At 44.4% G+C, this 23821-nt stretch overlaps 1 protein-coding gene across 6 annotated transcripts in view; it reads left to right on the forward strand.

Moving 5' to 3' along the window:
• Positions 1-23821, forward strand: part of depdc5 (DEP domain containing 5, GATOR1 subcomplex subunit) — a 267024-nt gene that overhangs the window by 121588 nt on the left and 121615 nt on the right. For 5 of the 6 annotated variants that reach the window (XR_012100187.1, XM_073055636.1, XM_073055639.1 and 2 more), the window contains exons 24-27: positions 2080-2136; positions 7291-7474; positions 15180-15340; positions 22571-22691. Coding sequence is in view for 5 of the 6 variants with exons in the window: in XM_073055636.1 (XP_072911737.1) it covers positions 2080-2136; positions 7291-7474; positions 15180-15340; positions 22571-22691 (523 nt within the window). In the remaining variant the exon portion in view is untranslated. The remainder of the gene's footprint in view (positions 1-2079; positions 2137-7290; positions 7475-15179; positions 15341-22570; positions 22692-23821) is intronic. The other variant, XM_073055638.1, reaches the window with a different exon arrangement.

A 23821-nucleotide genomic window follows, 5' to 3' on the forward strand; every position in this document is an offset into this window, starting at 1 on the left:
GCCAGTAGCCAAAGTGCACTCACCACTCTCTGAGTAAAAAACTTACCCCTGACATCTCCTCTGTACCTGCTCCCTAGCACCTTAAACCTGTGTCCTCTTGTGGCTACCATTTCAGCCCTGGGAAAAAGCCTCTGACTATCCACACGATCAATGCCTCTCAACATCTTATACACCTCTATCAGGTCACCTCTCATCCTCCATCGCTCCAAGGAGAAAAGGCCGAGTTCACTCAACCTATCCTCATAAGGCATGCTCCTGAATCCAGGCAACATCCTTGTAAATCTCCACTGCACCCTTTCTATGGCTTCCACATCCTTCCTGTAGTGAGGCGACCAGAACTGAGCACAGTACTCCAAGTGGGGCCTGACCAGGGTCCTATATAGCTGCAACATTACCTCTCGGCTCCTAAATTCAATTCCACGATTGATGAAGGCCAATACACTGTATGCCTTCTTAACCACAGAGTCAACCTGCGCAGCTGCTTTGAGCGTCCTATGGACTCGGACCCCAAGATCCCTCTGATCCTCCACATTGCCAAGTCTTACCATTAATTCTATATTCTGCCATCATATTTGACCTACCAAAATGAACCACTTCACACTTAATCTGGGTTGAATGCCATCTGCCACTTCTCAGCCCAGTTTTGCATCCTATCAATGTCCTGCTGTAACCTCTGACAGCCCTCCATACTACCCACAACGCCTCCAACCTTACAGTGTCATCAGCAAATTTACTAACCCATCCCTCCACTTCCTCATCCAGGTCATTTATAAAAATCACAAAGGGTAAGGGTTCCAGAACAGATCCCTGAGGCACACCACTGGTGACTGACCTCCATGCAGAATATGACCTGTCTACAACCACTCTTTGCCTTCTGTGGGCAAGCCAGTTCTGGATCCACAAAGCAATGTCCCCTTGGATCCCATGCCTCCTTACTTTCTCAGTTAGCCTTGTATGGGGTACCTTATCAAATGCCTTGCTGAAATCCATATACACTACATCTACTGCACTTCCTTCATCGATATGTTTAGTCACATCCTCAAAAAATTCAATCAGGCTCTTAAGGCATGACCTGCCCTTGACAAAGCCATGCTGACTATTCCTAATCATATTATACCTCTCCAAATGTTCATAAATCCTGCCTCTCAGAATCTTCTCCATCAACTTACCAACCACCTAGGTAAGACTCACTGGTCTATAATTTCCTGGTCCATCTCTACTCCCTTTCTTGAATAAGGGAACAACATCCGCAACCCTCCAATATTCTGGAACCTCTCCCGTCCCTATTGATGATGCAAAGATCATCGCCAGTGGCTCAGCAAATGCCTCCCTCGTCTTCCACATTAGCCTAGGGTACATCTCATCTGGACCCGGCAACTTATTCAACTTGATGCTTTCCAAAAGCTCCAGCACATCCTCTTTCTTAATAACTACATGCTCAAGCTTTTCAATCTGCTGCAAGTTGTCACTATTATCGCCAAGAGCCTTTTCCATAGTGAATACTGAAGTAAAGTATTCATTAACTACTTCTGCTATTTCCTCTGGTTTCATACACCCTTTCCCACTGTCACATTTGATAGGTCCTATTTTTTCACGTCTTATTCTCCTGCTCCTTCACATACTTGTAGAATGCCTTGGGGTTTTCCTTAATCCTTCCCACCAAGGCCTTGTCATTGCCCCTTCTGGCTCTCCTAATTTCCTTCTTAAGCTCCTTCCTGTTAGCCTTATAATCTTCTAGATCTCACACATTACCTAGCTGTCTGAACCCTTTGTAAGCTTTTGAATCTCGTGTAGTAAAAATAACTCCAATTTGGGTGCCATCCAGGCAATGTCATACATTTGTTCATCGAGGTAGTTAAAAACAAATAAATGTGGTAAAAAGTGATGTGTGTAATGGAAGGTAAAGGTTTGTGCAAGGTATCTAGTCTTTGTATGGTTGCTTTGTCCAGGTGTCTGATGACCAAAAAATGCTTCCTTGCTGAGGTTCTTGCACTTTATTATACTTCTTGCTGATGCCTGAAAATGCAGCAACTTTCATCGGAAAAATGGCTTATCACAAAGTCACTGTTCTTGTTGCAGGAACCCCTCTGAACCAGGTGTCATCCCAAGAGAACTCCTCAACTGGCCGTGATCCAAGTGAGTCAGGAATAAGACAGAGCCGTATGTAAAGGGCACAAGTGGGAAATGATGGGAATCTGGGGGGGGGGGGGGGGGGGGAGGGAAGGAAAAGAAATGGCAGCAAGAGCTAGTAGATGTAAAATTGCCCCAAATCAGGCCAATGTCAGATTTTGTCTATGTTTGTGGATATTATGCATTTATTTTCACATTTTCAGTTCGATCCCCTCCTGTTTTACAATTACCAGCCAAACCAAGGCCAAAGTAGCTGCGTTTTTCATTTCTCAGTCTATTCCCTCCTCCCTCCCTCCTCCCTGCACAGTGGCAGAACATGAAAGACAGAAACAGGAGCGAGCATATTGCCTCAACCTGCTCTGGTCTTCAATAAAGTCACAACTACTTCCACCCTCATGCAATCATCCACCAATTCCCTTCTCATCTGCAGTCTCCTAAGGCCTCAGATCTACTCGATAAGCAAGCCATTGCAGATGGAGATATTTCTGCTCATTAACCCCTATCCCTAGCCACACAGAACAGAACAGCTTGTATTAATATTGTATTAAATAGGTCAGAACGGCATGCATTAACACTGTGGTACATGGGCCGGAACAGTGTGTATTAACACTGTTGTATAGGGGTCGGAACCGTGTGTGATAACACTGTGGTAAAGAGGTCAGGACAGAGTTAATTAATGCTGGTACACGGGTCAGGGCAGAGTTCATTAACACTGGTACACGGGTCATTACTGTGTGCATTAATGCTGGTACACGGGTCAGGACTATGTGCGTTAACAATGGTACACAGGTCAGAACAGCGTGCGTTACAAAGTAACACTGTAACAACTCCAATACAAAGATTGGAGGTGTAGTGGACAGTGAGGAAGATTTTCAAAGCTTGCAGAGGGATTTGGACCAGCTGGAAAAATCGGCTGACAAATGGCAGATGGAATTTAATGCAGACAAGTGTGAGGTATTGCACTTTGGAAGGACAAACCAAGGTAGAAAATGCAAGGTAAATGGTAGGACACTGAGGAGTGCAGTAGCACTGAGGGATCTGGGAATACAGATACAAAATTCCCTAAAAGTGTCATCACAGATAGATAGGGTCGTAAAGAGAGCTTTTGGTACATTGGCCTTTATAAACCAAAGTATTGAGTATAAGAGTTGGAATATTATGGTGAGGTTGTATAAGACATTGGTGAGGCTGAATTTGGAGAATTGTATGCAGTTTTGGTCACCTATTTACAATAAGGTTGAAAGAGTGCAGAGAAGGTTTACAAGGATGTTGCTGGGACTTGAGAAACTGAGTTACAGAGAAAGGTTGAATAGGTTAGGACTTTATTCCCTGGAGCGTAGAAGAATGAGGGGAGATTTGATAGAGGTGTATAAAATTATGATGGGGATAGATAGAGTGAATGCAAGTAGGCTTTTTCCACTGAGGCTAGGGGAGAAAAAAAAACAGAGGACATGGGTTAAGGGTGAAAAGGGAAAAGTTTAAAGGGAACATTAGTGTGGGGCTTCTTCACACAGAGAGTAGTGGGAGTGTGGAATGAGCTGCCAGATGAAGTGGTAAAAGTGGGCTCACTTTTAACATTTAAGAAAAACTTGGACAGGTAAATGGATAAGAGGTGTATGGAGGGATATGGGCCAGGTACAGGTCAGTGGGACTAGGCAGAAAAATGGTTCGGCACAGCTAAGAAGGGCCAAAAGGCCTGTTATCAGTGCTGTAATGTTAACACTATGGTACAAGGGTGGGAACAGCGTGCTTTAATGCTGCGATATACGGCTCAGAACAGTGCATTAACGCTGGTACATGGGTCAGGACTGTGTGCATTAACACTGTAATACACAGATCAGAACAGTGTGTACTAACACTGTGGTACACGGGTTGGAACAGTGTGTATTGCACTATGATACACGGGTTGGAACAGTGTGCATAGCACTATGGTATGCGTGTGGGAACAGTGTGCATTAACACTGTGATACATGGGTAGGAACAGCGTGCGTTAACACTGTGATACATGGGTTGGAACAGCGTGCGTTAACACTGTGATACATGGGTCGGAACAGCGTGCGTTAACACAATAGCCCTTTTCCCTAGCCCCACTGTGTGCCTATTTGCTTCATCCTGGAGAATAAAAGTTGTCTTTTCACTGACCTGATATTTGTGTAAGTGAAGCATCAGATAGAAACTACAGATGCTGGAAGTCTAAAATAAATCCAGAAAATACTGGAAACACGAAATAGGTGTGAAGGGAAGCAGCGTTACCACTTGGATCAATAATTCTAACTTGTAATGGTATGTCAGTTTCTTTCCCACAACCCGCTGAGTGTTTTCAGTATTTCCTTGTTTTATATTTTGGTGAAAAAACTCTGTTTCATGTAAAGTAATTGGTACAGTGCAGTTGTCTTGTTCCAATTGTGTCCCTGCTTGTGAGGTGTGTCTGTGCTGTCACTGTTCTGCCGCTTTGTCTGAGGGGGCAGTGGGTGCATGCTTTAGCAAAACATGGACATTCTGTTTGATTGAGCAAACTTTGTCTCATGATATGGTCTCATGATTTGTCTCATGATATAGTCATGATATGGGCTCAGCTGGAGTGCTGTACAGAAGGCAATGCTATGTATGAAGCATTGCATAGTTTCCTAACATCATAAGGAATTATTCACCTTCTCTTGCCACTTAATTGCTCTGACAATGCACATTTGTCATGACAAGATCCTCTGCTGGTCTGACACAGGAAGGATGTGGTGGTAGTAGGGAACGTGTAAAGATTCACTAAAATATTGTTTGGATTGGGGTTGCTAGTTATCAGAAGGGATTGGATATGCCAGGCTTATTCTTACTGGAATGTAAGAGGTTGAGGAACGACCTTCAAGAGATTCAAGATTCATGTTTATTTATCACAGGTACATCAAAACATACAGGGAAATGTGGCAATACACCTAAGCATATGGTGGGAGCAGCCCGGAAGTGTCACCACACATTCCAGCACCAACACAACATAGCCACATTGCTTGGCAGAACAACATAGAGCACAACAAAATAAAATACAGCGACAAAACAACAACAGCAGTCAAACAACAGAGCAGAAAACCTTATAGAGTTTTATAAAATTATGACAACCTTAGACTAGGCAGATAGTCTTTATTTCTTCCAGAGTGGAGTGTCTAAAACTAAAGGCACAGATTCAAGGTGAGAAAGGAAAAATTTAAAGCAAATCTGAGAGACAACTTGTCCACACAGGGTAGGTGAAACAAGCTGCAGGAACTGTTAGAGGAAGGTATAGTTATAGGGCTGGAGAATCAAGAACAAGAGGTAATTGGTTTAAGGTGAGAGGGGAGCTATTTACTTGAAACCTGAGTGGCACCTTTCATCCAGACAGTGGCGTCTATATGAAATGAACAGCCAGGGAAGTGGTTGAGGCAGGTTTATCAACTACATGTAGAAAGCATTTAGGCAGCTATATAGATAGGAAAGGTTTGGAGGATATGGGTTAATCAGAGGAAAATATGATTAGCATAAACGGGCATCTTGACCAGGTTGAATGAGGCAAGCCGATGGAGCGTTTCTGTGCTGCATGACCTATAGCTCTAGTGATGCCAGATCTCACTCCCAGAGTCTGCTCTAGCCTGACTGTAATGGGTGGGTTGTGGGTGTTTGTTGCCTGTAGATGAGAGGATGTGTGGGAAGGAGATCAGCATTATTGATTTCCTTGATGACTGAAAGTCCATTCCTTGCTTTTCCCATAGACCATTTTCTTAATTGCAAATTTATTATGGGACACATTGAATGTCTATTGGAAATTTATGTATTGCACATCCCAGTTCCCCTTAACCCTTACTGTTTAATCTGTTAGAAAGTCCTCTCAGGTTAGCTGGACATGATTTGCCCTGCACTCCATCACTCCATTTCTCAATCAGTTCAAACTAGTCTGAGTAGCTGCTAATTCTGTCCCCATTATCTAGAATTTTATCACCATTAAGTTTAAACTAGTTGGTGATCACTGGATTTATCCTCTCACCTTTTTTTAAACAAGTTCTAGGTAGATTTTTGAAGTGCTTTGCCAGCCATGGTTGGTCCAGACTCACTGGACATGAATATCACTCATGCCTGTGACAAAGAAGTCCGGTGGGAGATCATCTCAAGGAAAAGGGAAAGGAATTGTAAAGAGTGAATAATGTGGGCTTGGTCTAAGCATTTATAAATTTGCAAAATCAAACATTGTACAGACCACAGCTTGACCTTTCTGCTGTATAACTCGAGCAGCACCTTGTAAAATTATATTGTAATGGTCACCTTGTTGGGATGAGAAGGGCAGGTACTTGGTACCCAAGAAGGATCACCTTTATTCAGCATATACATTTACTTTGGTATTTGCTGTGGTCCTTTGGCCAGAGTGTGACACATAATAAAAAAACAACATTCAACAATTATAAAGAATAAGGAAATATATAAAAATAAAGTTAGAAGTTGAATTATGGATGTGGAATAAAATGTGCGCATATATATGTGCAGCATGTATGTTTGTATTTATAATGTAAGTAGCAGTATAACAGTAAACATTTGTACCTCTGCTGCAGTTAGGGAGCCACTTGGATAGGAACGAACAAGACAGGCTTCGAAGTGGCTCCCGTTGCAGTGGGAGGTATTTGCCACCATTAGTATTAGACATTACTGGATCTCGTGCCTGTTTCATTTTACTTCCCATTTTTGATTTCTGCTCTTTTTTTCTTTGTCTGTGTGATCCTTCTCTGAGACTTAGTGGCATGGTATGTGATTCAGCTCCATGGCCTGTATTGTGTGTGTTTAATATACCTTGTACTGTGAAACTTCACTGATCCTAGTGACTCCAATCCTGCTAATATTTAATAGATAAAAAATAAAATCAACAAGCAAATGATCCCATCCTTTGTTTTTCAAACTACCCATTTAATTTGTGTGTTTAACAGTTACTAATGTGTTCACTTCGTGTTGTGATATTGCTGTCAAATTTTGTCCAATTATAAATAAGTGCATGTTAAATTTGAATACCAGAATAATTTTTAACAGCTAATTTTTATTTTTCTCTTTTCACTCTTCCTTGCTGTTCAATCGATGGCTTTATCTTCCACCCCCCCACACCTGTTCCTTCTCTGCTGGAATTTGGTGTCCCAATGGTTTTCTGACGCGCTGAAGTTCTGATGCTGTCTGCTCCTCCTGTAGTGCCTAGTTTCTGTTGCACAGTGGGAGTGGACTGGAAGTCTCTCACCACCCCTGCCTGCTTGCCACTCACTACAGACTACTTTCCTGATCGGCAGAGCTTGCAGAACGATTACACTGAAGGCTGCTATAATCTCCTGCCAGAGTCTGACATCGACAGGTATGCAACACGTTTCTTCCCTGATTTTAAACCCGGCCTTAGAGTTACCACAGCTGGAAGTATTGGGTGGGGTGTGGTGTCCCAGATAACGTTGGGGTGATTAAGGTGGGGGTTGAGTCTATTGCTTTAAATTTTGACATAATGTAGCAGTTGTTGTCAGTAGTTACTATTCCTGCATCACAAATCCAATTAAAGCAGTCTGTGTATTCAGGGTCTGTTCTGTTCACTTACCTACGGGAAAGATATCAATAAGATTGAAAGAGTGTCACAGATTTACAAAGATGTTGTTGGCACTTGAGGACCTGAGTTTGAGGAAAGGTTGAGTAAATTAGGTCTTTATTCCCTGAAGCATAGGAAAATGAGGGGGAAAGTGAGGGGTATAGATATGGTAAACACTAAGACTAATATAAAGCAAAGTCCAGTCAGTCTCTGGTTTGATCCCAGCTTCTGGTGTTTTCTGAGGTATTTGTATATACTTTTGGTTTTCCATGCGTGTTCCAGTTTCCTCCACGTCAAAGATGTGCAGGTTGGTAGATTAATTGGCCTCTATAAATTGATCCTATTATGTAGATGAGTGGGAGAAACTGGAGAGGGTGGATGGAAGTGTTGAGGAATTAAATGGGGTCAGTGTAGGATTAATGTATATGGGTGCTTGGTCAGTGTGGACCGGTTGGGATGAAGGGCCTGTTTCTGTGCTGTATTACACCATAGTTACTGAACCCTGAGGTTTACTACTAAATATGTAGTGAGCACCTATGTTTTTATTTCCAGTAAATATATCAGAGCTTTGGTCTTTGAATGAGAAACTTGCAGCAGTGGAAGAAGCCATTTGTCCCATTGTGTCAATAGGGTGGCAGAGGACCCCTTGACCTAGACATTAGCAAGTTCCTCCAGCAGTTTGCTTCTCGCTCCAGATTCCAGCATCTATAGTTCTTTGTCTTCCTCTCAAAAGTCTGATTGGTTTGACCGCAAGAGAGCTGGACCATAACCAGCACAGTACCACATCCAGATTCAGATTTACTTATCACATGTATATCAAAACTTACAGTGAAGTGTGTCATTTGCATTAACAACTAACACAATCAAGTATCACCACACATTCCAGCAGCAACATAACATGCGCATAATGTTCAACAGAACAGCAACGATGATGACCACCACCACCTTATACACACCCAGGCATGCAAACACAGGTCAGGCTGTCTCTGAGATTAACCCACTCTCAAACAATCTGGGCTTTCTTAAAGGCTTGGCCAAACAAAGGAGTGTGGGTTTGTGATGATTGATCTGCTTGTGCCTGGTAAAGCATTCCAACACCATACCACTTCCTGTATTAATAAAAACTTGTTGCTTAGGTCTTTGGACAATTACTTTCATTCCGTATTGCTGATTCTTGACGTATCCACCAGTTGGAAGCTTCTGTCTACCCTCTCCTTACTGTTGTTCCTCAGTCAGATTCCCCTGCAATGTTACAGCTCAGAGCATTGGAGTTTGGAATTCAATTCCACTGCAGTCTAAGAAGTTTCTACATCCTTCCTGTGACTGCATGGGTTTCCTCCCACACTCCAAAGACTTACTGGTTAATAGATGAATTGGTCATTGTAAATTGTGCTGTTAGGCAAGGGTTATATCGGAGGGTTGCTGGGCAGTGCAGCTCATTGGGCTGGAAGGGACTGTTAAACACCGTATTGATAAATAAAATAATGTTTTCTTGAAGGGAGCAATGCTAGTTTGTTCAGAGTGTCCCCTTGACAGGAGCGGGGAGTGCAGGTGGCAGCGTTTGGAGTTAAAAACCGTTTGCTAGAGGAACACAGCAGCTCATCCAATGTTTCCTGACCTACTGAGTTTCTCCATGGATTGTGTGGCATCCATTTATATTCAGATTTGGAAGTCCATAAGATATAGGAGCCTATCTAGTCTGCTTTGCCATTCGATCATGGCTGATCAGGGTGGGAATAAAGGGGGCCTTTTCTGGTTGGCTGCAGAGACTGGTGCTGTTCCTCAGGCTTCTAGTTTGGGAATGCTTCTTTTCATGTTGTACATCAACAATTTGGATGATGGAATTAATAGCTTTGTGCCTAAGTTTTTGGACGATATGAAGATAGGTGGAAGGGCAGATAGTGTTGAGGAAGCAGGAAGTCTGCAGAAGGTGAATAGGCAAAAAGGTAGCAAATAGAATATGTGTAGGGGTGTATTATGGTGCATTGTGGTAGAAGAAATAAAGGTGTAAATGTGCAGGATTCCATAAAGGTTAACTTGTGGGTTGAGTCGGCTCTTAAAAAGCCTCAACATTACACCCTTGCCTTGACATTCTAGTCCTCTGGTAATGAATGCAAATGCAATGTAAGTATTCATTACGAGAGGACTTGAATGTAAATGCAAGGATGTAATGCTGAGGCTTTATAAGACATTGGTGAGACAACAGTTAGAATATTGTGAACAGGTTTGGGCCCCTTTATTTTAAAAAAAATACGCTGGCATTGAGAAGAACCAGAGGAGGTTCAATTTAATGTCAGATAATTTATACAGTATACAGCCTGAAATCCCTACCTTTGCAGATATCCATGAAAGAGGGGAGAAAAGACATAATGAATGACAGAAAAACATTAGAACCCCAAAACCCCATTCCCCATTCCATGCACAGGTTGCAGCAAACATCAACCCTCCCCTCCCCCACTTGTTACAGCAAAAAGCATCAGCCCCCCCGCCACCCACCATGCAAGTAATAGCAAGCCCCCAGAGACCATGATCTATAGTCCATCAAAACTCACTGTCCCTCCCATCACTTCCCAACAGGCCCTCTCTTCTACTAACAAGGGAGAGAGAGAGAGAGAGAGATATCGTTCCTGCCACAGCGAGAGGAGAGGCCACAGCTTACTGTTGCCTTGTTGCAGTCTGCAGTGTCACCAATTCAAATTCCACTGGACTCGCAAATCTGCAGACTCTCGCTCACCATTGGGAGAAAGATTGCAGAAGGGCAGAGGCCTTCGACAGTCACGCCAGATGTCCTAATCTCCCACATCGGCTTGGAATCGGGCCATCATTAGGGCTACACCCCGAAGGCCCATGTCTTCCAAGCCGCTCCTGGAGATCCCAAAATGCAGGCCACTCAAGGAGTTCTGAAAAGCAAGAACCACCGTCCACGGAGAACGTAGTTTGAGTGCAGCTGTAGATCACGGACTCTGACAGGAGCCCAGCCACCCTGTAATGGGGGGGGGGGGGGTGGAGAAAAGACACGAGAACAGAAGATTTGAACTGTTTCGTGGGTGAACTCACCCAGGTCTGTCAAAAAAAAAAAAAAAAAAATGAATGGCGCTAAAAATTCACAAGAATGATTCCAGGAATGAGCCATGTATGAGCCATGTTTGATGGCTAGAAGAATGAGGAAGGATCTAGTTGAAACCTATTAAATGTTGAAAGGCCTAGATAGAGTGGATATTGAGAGGATGTTTCCTGTAATGGGGGAGTCTAGGACCAGAAGGCACAGATTCAGAATAGAGAGATGTCCATTTAGAATAGAGATGAGGAGGAATTCCTTTAGTCAGAGGGTACTGAATCTGTGGAATTCATTGTCACAGACAGCTGTGGAGGTCAAGTCATTGGGTGTATTTAAAGCAGAAGTTGATAAGTTCTTGAATAGTCAGAGTGGCATAAGTTACGAGAAGAAGGCAGGAGAATGGGACTAAAGGACATGATGAAATGGAGGAGCAGACTCAATGGGTTTAATGACCTAATTCTGCTCCTTTGTCCTTAAGGTCTTATGTATTATCTTTCCCAGCCCATTCTTCTGCCTTCTTCCCATAACCTTTGACACCCTTACTAATTAAGAACTTAACAACCTCCACATGGACATGGCAGGTTGAAGCTGTACTGTATTATTAAATGTTACTACTCCACTCAAATTGTATTGAATTTGATGAAGACTGTGTAGGATCCTTGTGTAATATGAGTCCTTGCTCAAGAGGGATCTGGCTTTCTGACTTTAAATGGCAGTAAAACAGCTGGAGAGTGATTGTGAAAACAGTACAGATTATCGGGACACGATGACAGAGCTTGCAGCGTAAGTGGGTTTGTGCAGGTGATTGGTAAGGTGGAGTGTGGAATGAAGATTTTTTTTAAATTGCCTGCAAAAGTACGTATACTTCCTGAGCTGAGAGATTCTGCAGATGCTGGAAATCCAAAGCAATATGTACAAAATGCTGGAGGAACTCAGCAGGTCAGGCAGCATCTATGGAAATGAATAGATAGTCAACGTTTCGGGCCAAGACCCTTCTTGAGGACTGCGAAGGACATACTCCATGAATATGTGATGAATTTCACAGAAGTAATAATTCTCCACTGTGGCTTGGACTCCAGTTCCATTCTCACTCCAGTGAATGGTCTACTTTATGCTAAAAAAAATACCATTGACATGGCTGCTTTCAGCAGACTGAAGGTAGGTGAACCCTGGATGTGTTCTCAGTCTGGGAAGTGGATGTGAAAACTAAGTGAGTGAGACTGGAATCCTTGTGTTCTGAGTGCAAGCTCCCCTTGATTCCATCAGGTAGCAGTGTTTGCCAGTGAGGGGTGGGGAAAGCAATTCTGAAGCTTCATTTTAAAACGGGAGTGCAGCACCTCTGTTAGAAGCATTTGTCAAGACAGCTGTTCTGATATCTGGTTCTGTGCCTTCCACATGCACTCTTCACACCGTTGCCTCCAAACTGAAGTCTCACTTGTGCTGCAGACGTATGTCTCAGTTTGAAACGTCACCTGGATTTCTAGTGTCTAGTGTCCTCCACGCATTTCTGTCAGCCCCCATCGCCAGTGAAGTTCTGTGTCCCACACAAAGTTTATTAATAGGGACGCAATAAGCAGGTAACATCAGATTGACCTAACACTTGTCTTCTGATATATCAGTCAAGTTTACCAGAACCCAAATGGATCAGCACCATGTGTCTGAGAGGATAGGTGGGCACCGCATCACTGCAGACTAGGTATCAGCCTTTGTAATGTGCTGGAGTCTTTGAACTGGAAAGTGTGGGTGAGTGTGTAGCCTCTCGTGCACAGTTCATATTTTACAGTTAATCAGGGTCACAGGATCAGAATCAGGTTTATTATCACTGACCTGTCATGAATTTTCTTGTTTTGTGGCAGCAGTACAGTGCAATACATAAGAGTAACTATAAGTTACAAAAATAAATAGTCCTAAGAGGAATAGTGAGGTAGTGTTATTGGACCATTCGTAAATCTGACAGGAGTGGCTGTCTGGGCTGCTGTGCTCTGATAGGTCTGGAAGACTTCATTCGTTCTCATTCTCACAGGGGAGCCACAGCAGAGTGACAGACACTTGTCCAGCAGTTTGTTCACCTTGTCTCTTTGGGTGGATATCGGCTGGCATATTGGCAGAGGAATTGGAATTGCCACATGTACTGAGATATAGTGAAACACTTGTCTTGCATACTGTTCATACAGGTCAGATCTTTACGCAGTGTATTGAGGTAGAACAATAACAGAATGCAGAATAAAGTGCAACAGCTACAGAGAAAGTGCATTGCAGGTGAACATTGAAATGGAAATTCATGACGAGATGGATTGTGAGGCCGAGAGTCTACTTTATTGTACAATAGGTCTATTTGGGAGTCTGATAACAGTGGAATGGAGGCTGTCATTTAGCCTGGTGATGTGTGCTTTCAGGATTTTGTATCTTCTGCTGATGAAAGAGGGAAGAAGGATGAATGTCCAGGGTGGCAGGATCACTGTTTTACTGAGAATGCAAGAAGAGTAGACAGAGTCTATAGAGGGGGAGTCCTCCAGACCTAATGAAGGGCCCCAGCCCAAAATGACTTATTGTTTATTCTTCTCCACAGATGCTGCCTGATCTGCTGAGTTCCTCCAGCACTTTGTGCACTTTTACACATAGAGGGGAGGCTGGTTTCCTTGATGAGGGTGACCTGTTTGTTTTGCCCATTTACACTTGTTCCACTTGCCTGCATTAGGATTGTCTCCTCCTGCCCCTTGCTCCTGTCTCAGTGTCTGTGAAGACAGTGATTGTATCTGATTCCACTGCCTCGTATGGCAGTGATTTCCACACAAGTCTTTGTTTAAAATAACTTGCCCTCATATACCCTTAGAAATCTCCTTCCTCTACCTTAAACCTATGTCTTTTTGATTCCTGCAACGGAAAAAGATTATGACTACTTATGCTGTCTATGTCTCATGATCTTACATGCTTCTATCAGGTCACCCCCCCGAGTCTCCTCTGCTCCAGGGAGAACAAGCCCAACCTATCCAATCTGACCCTGTAACAAAAGTCTTGCCCGACCTATCCAACCCCAACCTATCCAATCTCTCCCCGTAACAAAAGTCGTGCCCGACTTATCCGAGCCCAAGTGATCCAATCTGTCCTGTAACAAAAATCTTACAATCCAGGCAGCATCCTAATGAACCTCCTCTTCACTCTCTCTAACACTTCATCCTTGCCATAGCAACAAACAAAATGCTGGAGGAACTCAGCAGGTCAGGCACATGGGAATGCATAAACAGTTGATGTTTCAGGCTGAGACCCTTCATCAATGTGGAAACCATAGAAAGGGCGCAGAGGAGATTTACAAAGATGTTGCCTGGATTGGGAGCATGCCTTATGAGTGAACTCAGCCTTTTCTCCTTGGAGCGACAGAGGATGAGAGGTGACCTGATAGAGGTGTATAAGATGATGATTGTGTGGATAATCAGAGGCTTTTTCCCAGGGCTGAAATGGCTGCCACAAGAGGGCACAGGTTTAAGGTTTCTGGGAGTAGGTTACAGAGGAGATGTCAGGGTTAAGTTTTCTTTTATGCGGAGAGTGGTGGAGTGCGTGGAAAGGGCTGCTGGCAACGGTGGTGGAGGTGGATACGATAGGGTCTTTTAAGAGACTTTTGGATAGGTACATGGAGCTTAGAAAAATAGAAGGCTATGGGTAAGCCTAGTAATTTCTAAGGTAGGGACATGTTCGGCACAACTTTGTGGGCCGAAGGGCCTGTATTGTGCTGTAGGTTTTCTATGTTTCTGTTTCTAACAAGACTGGAATAGAAGAGTTAAGAAGCCAGAATAAGGAAGTGGGAGGAAGGTAAGGTATACAAGCTGGCAGGTGAGGGTAAGGTCAGTGGGTGGGTGAGGGGGATGAAGCAAAGCTGGGAGGTGATAGTTGGTAAAGGTAAAGAACTGAACGAGGAATTTGATGGGAGAAATTAGTAGATCGTGAATGGGGAATGCAAAAGGGGGAGTGTACAAATCACCGGAGAAATCGATGTTCATGCTATCTGGTTGGAGGCTACACAGACAGAATATGAGGTGTTGTTCTTCCAACCTGAGTGTGGCCTCATTGTGACAGTATGGGAGCATCCGGTAGTGTGGTGACCAGAACAGCAGAGAAGTGATGTTGAATGAGCATTCTGTAACGTTGCAACATAATGCCCCACCTGTGCCCTAACCTGTGAAGGCAAGCATGTCATATTCTTCCTTCACTTCCATATTTACCTACATTGCCACTGTCAAGCACTATGGGCTTCCACTCCGGGTTCACTCTGTTCACCAGCATTTACAGTGGCGGGAATTGAACGTCAATCTTACAGCTTGTGCTGCAACACATTCCGTGAATCAGTACCGTGTTATCTGAACCAAAGAGAAAATGGAGCTTTGGAGAGAGAGGACAAAGCATTCCCTGACCTGTTTGCTTTGATTATTGCAGAAGAGAAGAGGATGGGCCCATAATGTCAGCCCAGCAGGTGTTTGAGGAGTTCATCTGCCAACGGCTCATGCAGGGCTACCAAATCATTGTGCAGCCCAAGAACAAGTTGGCCAGCACCGTAGTCCCGGCTCCTCTCAGTAGCAGCCCCCTCTACACACGAGGTAAGAACTTACCCCATGATCGATGTGCCAATGGCTCCCTAGTTAAGGCAGTCCAGCATGATGTCAGGCCTGGTCACTTTGGTAAGATTTTGAGAGTTAGTCTTGGTTACTGTTAAAAGATTATGAAAGGCATGGACAGAGTGGCGAGCCATTGTCTTTTTTCCAGGGTAGCAATGGCCAATATCAGAGGACATCCTTTTAAGGAGAGTGGAGGAAAGTTTAGGGGAGCAACACACAATAAATGCCGGAGGAACTCAGCAGGCCAGGCAGCATGTATAGAAAAAAGTACAGTTGATGTTTTGGGCTGATACCCTTTGGCAGGACCCTACAGTTGACGTTTCGGGCCGAAACCCTTTGTTCAGTCGTAGATGCTGCCTGGCCTGCTGAGTTTTTCCAGCATTTTGTGTGTGTTGTTTGGATTTCCAGCATCTGCAGGTTTTCCCTTGTTTATGAAAGTTTAGGGGTTTCTCACAGAGAGTGGTAAGTTCCTGGAACACATTGCCAGGGGTGTTGGTGGAGGCTGATACACTAGGAACATTTAAGAGACCTCTAGTTAGGCACAAGGATGAAAGATAAATGTAGGGGTTCAGGCTATGTAGAAGGGAAGAGTTAGATTAATCACGGAGCAGGTTAAAAGGTTGGTACAATATTGTGGGTCAAAGGGCCTGTACTGTGCCAAAATCTGTAGTTTCTTGTGTCTCTAAGGAAAATTATTGGATTGAAGAGAGAGAAAGCACAGAATCAGTCCTTTGGCTCATTGAGTCTGTGCTGACCATCAAACAGCCATTTACAGTACATTAATCCCAGTTTATTCTCCTCACATTCTCATTAACTGCCCCCTAATTCCACCACTCACCCACACAAGGGACGATTTACAGCGACCTATTAATGTATCGATTGTATGTTTCTAAGATGTTGGAGGAAACCTGAGCACCTAAAGGAAACCCAAACAGTCATGGCAAGAATAAGCAAACTCCATGCAGGCAGCAACAGAGGTCAGAATGGAATCCACATCTCTGGAGTTGTGAGACTATGCCACTGTGGTGCAAGAGATGAGAATCTGGGGGGAGTGGGGATTTCTCTTAAAGAAAGCATAAATGATTCTGCAGTGCATCAAGGATGATGTGGACTGATGATTCCTTTTGAAGGACAATCTAGGACTAGAAATCAGTAGTTAAAAATGAACATTTGCCTTTTTGAGATGCATCAGAAATGAATTTTTCATCTGAAGAGCACGAGTCTTTGGAATTCTCTTTCTCAAACGGCAGTGGAAATGGTCTTTAAGTTTTTTTAGGTAGAGGTGGCGAGATTCTTGATGAACAAATAGTGAATAGTTAGAGTAGACAGGAATCGAGATCATAATCAGATTAGCCAAAAGTTTTGCCAGCACAGGTTGGAGGTGCCAAGAAGCCACTTCCTTCTCTGGTTTTAGACATAGACATAGACATAGCCATATACATAGTACAGCACATTACAGGCCCTTCGGCCCACAATGTTGTGCCGACCCTCAAACCCTGCCTCCCATATAACCCCCCACCTTAAATTCCTCCATATACCTGTCTAGTAGTCTCTTAAACTTCACTAGTGTATCTGCCTCCACCACTGACTCAGGCAGTGCATTCCACTCACCAACCACTCTCTGAGTGAAAAACCTTCCTCTAATATCCCCCTTGAACTTCTCTTCCTTACCTTAAAGCCATGTCCTCTTGCATTGAGCAGTGGTGCCCTGGGGAAGAGGTGCTGGCTGTCCACTCTGTCTATTCCTCTTAATATCTTGTACACCTCTATCATGTCTCCTCTCATCCTCCTTCTCTCCAAAGAGTAAAGCCCTAGCTCCCCTAATCTCTGATCATAATCCATCCTCTCTAAACCAGGCAGCATCCTGGTAAATCTCCTCTGTAACCTTTCCAATGCTTCCACATCCTTCCTATACTGAGGCGACCAGAACTGGACACAGTACTCCAAGTGTGGCCTAACTAGAGTTTTATAGAGCTGCATCATTACATCGCGACTCTTAAACTCTGTCCCTCGACTTATGAAAGCCAACACCCCATGAGCTTTCTTAACTACCCTATCCACCTGTGAGGCAACTTTCAGGGATCTGTGGACATGTACCCCCAGATCCCTCTGCTCCTCCACACTACCAAGTATCCTGCCATTTACTTTGTACTCTGCCTTGGAGTTTGTCCTTCCAAAGTGTATCACCTTACACTTCTCCGGGTTGAACTCCATCTGCCACTTCTCAGCCCACTTCTGCATCCTATCAACGTCTCTCTGCAATCTTCGACAATCCTCTACACTATCTACAACACCACCAACCTTTGTGTCATCTGCAAAATTGCCAGCCCACCCTTCTACCCCCACATCCAGGTCCTTAATAAAAATCTCACAAAAAGTAGAGGTCCCAGAACAGATCCTTGTGGGACACCACTAGTCACAACCCTCCAAATTGAATGTACTCCCTCCACCATGACCCTCTGCCTTCTGCAGGCAAGCCAATTCTGAATCCATCTGGCCAAACTTCCCTGGATCCCATGCCTTCTGACTTTCTGAATAAGCCTACCATGTGGAACCTTGTCAAATGCCTTACTAAAATCCATGTAGATCACATCCACTGCACTACCCTCATCTATATGCCTGGTCACCTTCTCAAAGAACTCTATCAGGCTTGTTAGGCACGATCTGCCCTTCACAAAGCCATGCTGACTGTCCCTGATCAGACCATGATTCTCTAAATGCCCATAGATCCTATCTCTAAGAACCTTTCCCAACAGCTTTCCCACCACAGATGTAAGGCTCACTGGTCTATAATTACCTGGACTATTCCTACTACGTTTTTTGAACAAGGGGACAACATTCACCTCCCTCCAATCTTCCGGTACCATTCCCTTGGACAACGAGGACATAAAGATCCTAGCCAGAGGCTCAGCAATCTCTTCCCTTGCCTCGTGGAGCAGCCTGGGGAGTATTCCGTCAGCCCCCGGGGACTTATCAGAATCAGAATCAGACTTTAATCGCTAAGTACCTATGCACATACAAGGAATTTACTTCCGCCAGATGTTGTCTCTTTGCTCATAACAATAATAATGATAAATATAAATGAAAATATAGATTATACATACAGGTAGTGCAATCCAAGTAATAGTTAGCCGACAGTTAACCGGCAGTTAACTGTTCAGCAAAGTGACCGCAGTAGGGAAAAACCTTCTCCAATGCCTATTAGTCTTAGTCTGGAGGGATCTGAAGTGCCTACCAGATGGATCCATCCTAATGTATTTTAACAACTCCAACACCTCCTCTCCCTTACTATTAACATGCTCCAGAACATATATGTCAAACTCAAGGCCCGCGGGCCAAATCCGGCCCGCGGTGGAATTATCTTTGGCCCGCGAGATAATATCTAATTACTATTAAAGTTGGCCCCAGTAATTGAAGCGCCTATGGCGTATGATATGGCTAATGCTGAGTTTATTCAGGTACCAGGTTTTCAGGGTTTTTAGTGTTTATTCGGCAGTCTTGCTCAGCAGTCTTCTTCATAAGAAACGGAATTTGTAAAGTGAAACACTTTGTAGTTATAGCAGAGACTGAGACACATGAGAGCAGGCTGAAAAAACGGAGGCAACGAAAGCTGCGTTCGCACGCGTCCGACTGATCCGGCCCGCATGAAGCTGCATTTTGCTCAATCCGGTCCGTGACCTAAAATGAGTTTGACACCCCTGCTCCAGAACATCAACCTCACTCATATTGTCCTCACCGTCATCAAGTTCTGTCTCAGTGGTGAATACTGAAGAGAAGTATTCATTGAGGACCTCGCTCACTTCCACAGCCTCCAGGCACATCTTCCTACTTTTATCTCTAATCGGTCCTACCTTCACTCCTGTCATCCTTTTGTTTTTCACATAATTGAAGAATGCCTTGGGGTTTTCCTTTACCCTACTTGCCAAGGCCTTCTCATGCCCCCTTCTTAAGCTCCTTTCTTGCTACCCTATATTCCTCAATAGACCCATCTGATTCTTGCTTTCTAAACCTCCTGTATGCTGCCTTCTTCCACCTGACTAGATTTTCCACTTCACTTGTCACCCATGGTTCCCTCACCCTACCATTCTTTATCTTCCTCACTGGGACAAATTTATCCCTAACATCCTGCAAGAAATCCCTAAACATAGACCACATGTCCATAGTACATTTCCCTGCAAAAACATCATCCCAATTCACACCCGCAAGTTCTAGCCTTATAGCCTCATAATTTACCCTTCCCCAATTAAAAATTTTCATTTCCTCTCTGATTCTATCCTTTTCCATGATAATGCTAAAGGTCAGGGAGCGGTGGCCACTGTCCCCCAGATGCTCACCCACTGAGAGATCTGTGACCTTTCCCGGTTTGTTACCTAATACTAGATCTAGTATGGCATTCCCCCTAGTCGGCCTGTCAACATACTGTGACAGGAATCCATCCTGGACACGCTTAACAAACTCTGCCCCATCTAAACCATTGGAACTAATCAAGTGCCAATCAATATTAGGGAAATTAAAGTCACCCATGATAACAACCCTGTTATTTTTGCACCTTTCCAAAATCTGCCTCCCAATCTGCTCCTCGGTATCTCTGCTGCTACCAGGGGGCCTATAGAATACCCCAGTAGAGTAACTGCTCCCTTCCTGTTTCTGACTTCCACCCATACTGACTCAAAAGAGGATCCTGCTACATTATCCACCCTTTCTGCAGCTGTAATAGTATCCCTGACCAGTAATGCCACCCCTCCTCCCCTTTCCCCCCCTCTCTATCCCTTTTAAAGCAATGAAATCCAGGAATATTGAGAATCCATTCCTTCCCTGGTGCCAGCCAAGTCTCCGTAATGGCCACTACATCATAATTCCATGTATGTATCCAAGCTCTCAGTTCCTGATGCTTCTTGCATTGAAGTACACACACTTTAGCCCTTCTACCTTACTACCTTTACACCCTTTATTCTGCTTCTCTTTCCTCAAAGCCTCTCTATTTGGTAGATCTGGCTTTACTCCATGCACTTCTTTCACTGCTCTATTGCTCCGGGTCCCATCCCCCTTGCAAATTAGTTTAAACCCTCCCGAACCATGCTAGCAAACCTACCAGCAAGGATATTCCTCCCCTTGCTGAATAAGGTGCAACCCATCCAATCTGTACAGGTCCCACCTTCCCCAGAAGAGATCCCAATGGTCCAAAAATCTAAAACCCTGCCCCCTGCACCAACTCTTCAGCCATGCATTCAACTGCCATCTCCTCCAATTCTTACCATCACTATCACGTGGTACTGGCAGCAATCCTGAGAACGCCACCTTTGAGGTCCTGTTCTTCAGCCTTCTGCCTAGTTCCCGAAACTCACACTTCAGGACCTCATCCCTCTTTCTGCCTATGTCATTGGTCCCAGCATGTATCACGACTTCTGGTTGCTTTCCCTCTCGTACCAGGATGTCATGCACCCAGTCAGAGACATCCCTGGCACCTGGGAGGCAACAAACCATAAGGGTTTCCTTCTCACGTCCACAAAATCTCCTGTCTGCTCCCCTGACTATAGAGTCTCCAATGACGACATCCTCTTCTCCGTCCCATCCTTCTGCACCACAGGGTCAGACTCAGTGCCAGAGACCCTGCCACCGTGGCTCACACCTGGTCGGTCGTCCTCACCAACAGCATCCAGGATGGTAAACATTATTCAGGGGAATGGCTACAGGGGTGCTCTGGACTACCTGTCTACTCTCCTTCGCTTTCCCCCCTCGGACTGTCACCCAACGACCTGCTTCCGGTAGCCTAGGTGTGACTACCTCCCTGTAGCTCTCATCTATGACTGCTTCATTCTCCCTTATGAGTCGAAGGTCATCCAGCTGCTGCTCCAGATTCCTCATGCGGTCTTCCAGATCGCCCAGCTGCAAGCACCTGGCAGATGTGACTCTGCGGGAGAGGGGAGCTCCCCCAAGACTGCCACATCTCACAGGAGAGGCACATCACCGTCTCAGCAGGCATTGTAAAGACTAACTAGGAACAAGCTCGTCCTCTGCCTCTTCTCGTCGAAGCCTCTCGAGTCAAAACCACAAATCTCCACTCCTTCACTGGCCACTTTTTTGTGAGTATGGTAAAGATATTGAAGGACGATTCCCACCGTTGCTCAGCCCATGGCTAAAATCATATCTCGTCCAATACTGATATCCGGGACAGATCAAGTTTTGTCTTTGTGGCTGCAGGTTATAGATGCTGCTCGCAAATTTGCGAATTAGTTTACAAAGTGTACATGCAGGTATGATGGTGTTCGCTGCACCGAAGATCCAGCTGCCCCACTCCAGGAGCTTGAGCACCCAAAGCCAGCAGTAGCCAGGTTGCCTCACCCTATGCATATCAAAGTCCTAGTTCATAGCATCCCCACTCAAGTGATTTCAACTCCTCACTGTATTCCAGGTAACATGCAGAAGAATATCTTCCCTTCGGAGTCACAGAGAGTCATAGAACACTACAGCACAGAAGCAGACCCATTGGCCTGTCCTGTCTGTACTGAACTGTTATCCTGCTGAGTCTTATCGACTGGGTTCTGGACCATAGTCCTCCATAACCATCCTATCTCTGTACTTATCCAAACTTCTCTTAAGTGTTGATTTCAAACCCGCATCCACCTCTTCTACTGGGAGCTCATAAGACACTCTTACCACCATCTGATGAAGAAATGTCAACATGTGGAAAGTTAGAATCACTTGCAATCTCTCTTTAAAATTGCTCTTCCAAATACCATTGGGTGGTCAATAATATAATCCCATTATCATGGCCATCCCTTTCTTATGTCTCATTTCCACCCATATAGCCTCAGTAGATGAGCTCCCTCTCACTCCCCGCTCCTTTCCCACTCGACCCCACTCCTTTCCCCCTCCCCCCCAACATAATCACTTCCCAGCTTCTCACTTCACCCAGTGTCACCTATCACCTCCCAGTTTGTAGTCCTTGCCCTCTCTCCCTTATTATTCTGACTTCTTCCGCATTCCTTTCCAATCCTGATGAAGGGTCTTGGCCCAAAACACCAACTCTTTATTGCTTTCCATAGATGCTCCCTGACCTTTTGAATTCTTCTGGCATTTTGTGTGTATTCTGGATTTCCAGCATCTTCAGAATCTCCTGTGTTTATAATTAAGACCAACACTTTGTGGGTTCAGCTGCTTGCTCTCTGCAGTGGTGGTGTTCAGTCATTGGCTTACTCCCTGTATCTGCAGGCCTGGTGTCCAGGAACAAGCTGGAAGAGGATGAGATTTTGTACTGGCTGAGTATGGGACGCACCTTTCATAAGGTCTGCTTGAAGGACAAGATGATAACTGTCACTCGTTACCTACCCAAGTAAGTGGGATGTAATTGTTCCAGATAAGCATTTATTTGCCATGTGTCTGACAGGATTGATCAGAAAACTGCAATCATTTTTCTGCCCCTTTAGCAAAATGAAGACTTTAAGACATAGGAACAGATTAGGCCATTTGAATCTTCTCGGCCCATTAAAGCATGGCTTACTTATTATCCCTATCAACCCTATTCTCCTGCCTTCTCCCCATAACCTTTGACATTCTTAATAATCAAGATCCCATCAACTTCCACTTTTAAAAACACTCACTGACTTGCCCTCCACAGCCATCTATGGCAATGAATTCAACAGATTCACCACCCTCTGGTCAAAGAAATTCCTACTCATCTGAGTCCTGATGAAGGGTCTTGGCCTGAAACATCAACTGTTTACTTTTTTCCATAGATTCTGCATGGCCTGCTGAGTTCCTCCAGCTTTTTTTGTATGTTTCTCCTCATCTCTGTTCTAAAGGGACGTCTTTAGTTTGAAATGTGAGAAAACAATCCAAACCTGGGAATAAGAGCAAATCTCAAGCTTTTACCTACCCCCCCCCCCCACCTTCCAATGCCAGTATGTGGAAGAGGACTTGGCTTTGATATGAGCCTTGTAAAATGAAGCAGGTATTTTTGTTTCAGCAACAAGGAGCTCTGCTAGGCTGAGTGTATAAGGCTGTGCTGTGTTTGCATCAGTTGAATGTTGCCCTTGATATCAAGTAATTATTTCTAAAAAGATAAAAGAGCACAAAACTTGCATGTAAATGTAACCTTTGCAATTCAAATCACTTTATGACTATTAAAGCATGTCTAACGTGACCTCCTTTATCAGGCCCTCGTGTTTCATTGCTAGCCTTGTGCTGTGCTCTCTAACCCCACTTAGATAGTTTGAACTAAAATGACAATGCCTCAGGCCCCTCTCGGGTCAGGAAGGCATCATTCAGGCTGATGCTCTAGAACAGGGGTTCTCAACTTTTTTATGCCATGGACCAATAACACGGACCCCAAGTTGGGAATCCCTGGTCGAGACAAGTTGAGGGAGTGTTTCTCACAAGATGCCATCTTCCAAATCGGGAGTTAAATTGAAGCCCTTTTCTACTTTATGCAGGCCAAATGGGCTTATTCTTGCTGAGGTTTAG

The sequence above is a fragment of the Hemitrygon akajei genome, chromosome 9 (genome assembly GCF_048418815.1).
Source record: "Hemitrygon akajei chromosome 9, sHemAka1.3, whole genome shotgun sequence".
Taxonomy (NCBI): domain Eukaryota; kingdom Metazoa; phylum Chordata; class Chondrichthyes; order Myliobatiformes; family Dasyatidae; genus Hemitrygon; species Hemitrygon akajei.